This window comes from Clupea harengus, chromosome 1, assembly GCF_900700415.2.
Source record: "Clupea harengus chromosome 1, Ch_v2.0.2, whole genome shotgun sequence".
Lineage (NCBI taxonomy): Eukaryota > Metazoa > Chordata > Actinopteri > Clupeiformes > Clupeidae > Clupea > Clupea harengus.
Window position 1 is genome coordinate 13,722,428 of NC_045152.1, and position 5,000 is coordinate 13,727,427.

Genomic DNA, 5,000 nt, shown 5'->3' on the forward strand with positions numbered 1-5,000 from the left:
ACAGCTCCAGGACTCTTCCTCTGTTTGTGTGTGTGTGTGTGTGTCAGTTTATGCATATGCATTTGTGTGTTTGTGAAGGCGTATGTGTTTCAGGTGTGTGTGTGTGTGTGTGTGTCTAAAATGTTTTGACTTTGTGTTGCAGACCAGAGTGGTGGTGGTGGTGGTTACCAGCAGAGGGGAGGCTATCACAACAGAGGTGCTTATGAACCAATTCATTCATTCATTCATTCATTCATTTATTTATTCATTCCTTCATTCAATAATTCCTTCAGCTCCAGGAGGCTTCTTCTTATTGTGTGTATGTGTGTGTGTGCGTGCCTGTACATCTGTCTGCCTGTGTGTATGCATGCTAAAGCTGTGTGTGTGTGTTTGTGAATGCGTATGTGTTTCAGGTGTGTGTGTGTGTCTAAATAGTTTTGACTTTGTGTTGCAGACCAGAGTGGTGGTGGTTACCAGCAGAGGGGAGGCTATCACAACAGAGGTGCTTATGAACCAATTCATTCATTCACTAATTCCTCTTTGTTTCACTCTCACCCCTCTCCTCTGCTATACTCCTGATGTGTGTGTTTCACTCTCGCCCCTCTCCTCTGCTATACTCCTGATGTGTGTGTTGGCCCTTGTTATGACTGGCATTAGATGCAGGTCTGTATTATAATGTTTGACACAGATGTCTGCGCTTAGGGAGTTATGGCATTTCGTAATACCACAGTCCTGTTCAGAAATCTTAATCTCCAGCTGAGTCTTCCTCTTACTTTCCAAGCCTTATTTACACACACGCACGCATGCACACACACAGAACAGCATGGCAGCGTCTTTAACCATCTTCTTTTCCTCCTCTCTTTACCTCTCCTCTCCCTTCACAGACCAGCAGAGTGGCGGCTACCAGCAGAGAGGCGGCTACCGCGGCGGCTACGGCGGTGGCGGCGGGTACGGCGGTGGCAGAGGCGGTGGCGGCGGCTATGGTGGTGGCGGCGGCTACGGCGGTGGCGGTGGCGGCGGCTACGGTGGTGGTGGCGGCTACGGCGGTGGCGGCGGCTACCGCAACCAGACCCACAGCAACTACTGATGCTGAGGCGGTCTCCATGGCAACCACATCCCATCTCCATTCCAAACCCCCCTGTCTGGTTACAAGCGCTCCACCTGTCGCTGCTGCTGCTGCTGGCCCATCCCCACACTCACGCCTCACTAGACTCACCTGAGCCCCTCCACAGGCTAGTTTTAATCAGGTAGTTCTCTTATGATGTGTTCAATAAAGAGCGAAGCAACTCCGTTGTTTACTTGCTATAGTGAAGCGTGACCGACCCATCCACCCACCCACCCAGGCTGCTTGCTGTCTCTTCAGCAGTAATTTCTAAGTAGTGGACTTCTGATGCAGAAAGAGTGGGGATGTGTGGTAGTCTGTTGAGTGTTAGGTGAAGTTTTGTAACCTGATGATGATGATGATGATCATAATAAACATTATTCACTTAAGAATGATTGCCTCTGCTTTGTTGCTATGGGGATGATGGTCTGATGATATACAATGGGCAGCATCAGCTGAGACTGTTTCTGTGAAAGGCTGCTTACACAAGAGCTTTTCCTTTTAGTATTGACACTTGGAGGGTGGATTTACAGTTTGTGCCTAAATTATTGATTAGCAAGTTTAGGGGTTCAAAAAAGGCTACTTAAAAGTGTATACCTATCAATTTCCTAGGGGGACAGATATGTACTTGGTCTGCAAGGCTCTGGTCAGTTTGGCACATTTCAGAGGGATTTGTGTCAGATACAGGTACCTACACATTACAAAAACAGTAAAGGGTTTTGTGTGATTTTAATATTTTCTTTTGTGATTGGATTTCTAAAAATCAATTTTTCAATAACTTAAAGATATTCCAATAATTGTCTTTTATCTGTAAAATGAGCTTGTATTTGATTTATTTTATTGAAAGTATGCTAAGTTTCACATTGTTGTTCCTAAGCCATCTTTACAGGCCAGGTTCTGTAAGTTTAAACCACCTATGGCCTTGAAACTACAGATACCCACAAAACTTTGTTATGAAGTAACAGAACTAATATTAGTTGAGATAATATTTCTTGAGTAGTGGATGTTTAAAACTTTTTTCTTTTTTGAGTGGCTGTATCTGACACAAATCCCCAAAATGGTGTCAGATCTGTCAGAAGTACATACGCAATACATGTAGCGGCGTTAGGTAATTAGGATACAAAAAAGGTAACTGTATTCCGGTACAGTTACAGAAAAAAAGACGTAATTAGATTACAGATACGTTTACCAAAACCTGGGATTATTAACAGGAATCCACATTTCAAATAGATTTTAAAATTAAATTATACTTTCATCTACATGTGCACTTTTCAACACTTCACGAGAAGACAACAGAGAAACCTACAAGTCCATATGATGACCTGGAGTTCAAAAAATCCTTTCTCTGGCCGGAAATACCGACACTATTTTGTCTTCAAAGTGGGAAGAACATAACAGTGCAGTGCACCTTATGCCTCCGTGCGGCGAAAATACTGTCGTTATCCAAGGACTCGACGTCAAATTTAATGAAGCTTTGGGCCTCATTTATAAAATGATGCGTAGAAACCATCCTACATTTGATCTCAGACGTTTTCTGAAATGGTCGTAAGTGTTATTCACAGAAAACGAACGTACGCCCAAAAAACACGTGTACGCCATTCCTGCGTTTATAAATCACAAATGATCGTGGAATTGTGCGCAGCTGAATCTCCGCCCTCAAAACGCTACTTAATCTAATTAGGATATTATCAATGCACAAACGGAGCGCATCCTCATTGCACAAACTCTCTGTGACAATGGCAAGCAAGAAAGAAACATGTAAAAAGAAGAATTATAGTGAGGCTTAAATCGACGTTCTGCTGATGGAAGAGCAGATGCGGGCCAAAACATTGTTCGAAAGCCTGTCAGGTGGCGTAGGCTAATGGCAAAAGCAAAGTATGTGGCATGGTAGAAGACACGTCTCCGAAGCACCAGCGGCCGCACCTGCGGAACGAGCAGCACCAGAAGCCGCATCTGCGGCAGCAGCACCTGCTGCACCAGCATCGGGGCCTCGTCGGCCATCACCAGCTTCCTCTTCTCATTCACAAAGGGACTTGAATGAGTCTGTTAGTGAGGTTGTTGCCGAACTCTGTCCGCTATTGAGGGTTATTTGAACAAACGTGCCTAAATGAAACATTCTGAAGAAAATGAACATGTGTGCATTTATTCTTATACTGTTGGTGTAGTTGGTGAATCAGCTCCCGTCTTCTCAGCGCAGTGATTCAGCCAGCTGGGATGGGAGGGTGGTCATCTTGGTCCATGCGCATTTAGTCTTCTCCTCTATGTCATGGCTTAGACAGATGTTGTGTAGCACACAACAGGCTAGGATGATCTGGCAAACCTTTTCGGGGGCATATAGCAGTCTCCCTCCCGATGCATCCAAACATCGTCACCTTCCCTTCTGCATGCCTATGCTGCGCTCCACTACCGACCGCGCACGGGCATGTGCTGTATCGAAGTGGGCTTCCTAGGCTGTCTGAGTGTGCGCAATCGGGGTGAGAAGCCATTGGGAACCCTGTTTTGCGCAGAAAATCCTCTTTCACATTTCGCTGTTCCTGGGCACTGTATGGACATGTAATACATTTCGGACACAGAGGGATAATATCCTCTAACAACGCCAAAGCAGCCATATCTCCTACTGAAAACTGTCACTATCAGGCTTTTCATAGGCTATAAATTGAGCGAAATGTTTTACACGTGTGGAAATAAAATGAATACCTATTAGACGTGAATTTCATTCTTGTATGAATTATTCAAATTGTTTAATTGATTTTATTGAGCGAAACATTCATTTGGCCTTTTACCATTAGCCCTATGATGACGGTGGTGTGACGATGATGATGATGAAACTGCGTGTCGGCGCTCGGAGAGTTCCGAATTCCTGCAGTACTCCAGTATTGCCACAAGGAAATGTACTTACACGAACTAGAACTAGAACCAGACGTAGAGATACGTCCTTTTCTACGTCTAAGACGGTTTTTATAAATCTGTACTTAGACGTGGATTTGATCGCACGAACACTCTCAGATCAAATCTGTGCGTAAGAACGTTTTATAAATTAGGCCCTTTTACAGATAAATTCAGGTTAAAGTTGGCTAGCTAACCTGTTATGCTAGTATTGTTTACCTACTAACATAATGAAAAGGGGAGACTGGGAACACACAAGCCTCTGACCAAAATATTTTCGTTCTAAGGTTACATTGTGCTTTAACAGGTAATTAGTAATTGTAACAGAATACATTTTTAAAGTAACCCTCCCAACCCTGGAAACTGAGATGGGTGTTTGGAAACCCAGTGGTAACAGCGTCCGCCTGTCAGAGAATTTGACCACTGCAGTTCACTGGAGCTGTTGCCTCTGGCTGACGGAGGGTCAAGGCTGCTTGGTTAATGTTTGTCCTCTGGAAGTCTCCTACCGGGAGCCACATGTGGACTAAAGTCTACGCTCCCTACTCTCATCTCTCTCGCTGTGAATAGAGAACAGTCAGAGAAGGTCACAGCTGCATGTTTTCATTTTGGAAAAGCCCAAGAAGAGCCAAGACAACAAAGCAGTCACTCGAAATCGTGGAAATAAAAGTTCCCAGTGCTGCTCAAGCCTTGCGTATTCTTCATTTATTTGAAGAAAAAAGGTATTTGTATGTACCCTAATTTTCTGTAGATTTCCACAGAGTGCGCATGTGGGCATTACAGTGAAGACAGAAGTTTTAATATTTCCTTATATTTGCTATAAATGTCAGACAAAAGTGTTGGTGGAGCAGTTGGTGTCATTAATTTATTCAGTGTAGTTTCAGGCATGGCCCCTGTGCCGATGAACTCTCCAAGTGTCTGGGTTTTGATTTCAAATAATCGAGACGTAGGCCTTCTGTATTGTTCAAAGTGCGTGTTCCGAAAGCACTGTTTAACCATATGGTGGGGGACCGTGTTGTCTCCAGAAGACCTTGAT

General features: G+C 44.2%; 1 protein-coding gene across 6 annotated transcripts in view; it reads left to right on the forward strand.

The window, feature by feature from the left end:
- Positions 1–1,205, forward strand: part of eif3c (eukaryotic translation initiation factor 3, subunit C) — a 17,550-nt gene extending 16,345 nt beyond the window's left edge. For 2 of the 6 annotated variants that reach the window (XM_031568119.2, XM_031568128.2), the window contains 3 exons: positions 143–196; positions 434–481; positions 864–1,205. In XM_031568119.2, the coding sequence (XP_031423979.1) occupies positions 143–196; positions 434–481; positions 864–1,066 (305 nt within the window). In that variant the 3' untranslated portion in view covers positions 1,067–1,205. The remainder of the gene's footprint in view (positions 1–142; positions 197–433; positions 482–863) is intronic. The other 4 variants (XM_031568131.2, XM_031568136.2, XM_031568123.2 and 1 more) reach the window with 3 other exon arrangements.
- Positions 1,206–5,000: the final 3,795 nt, after the last annotated feature.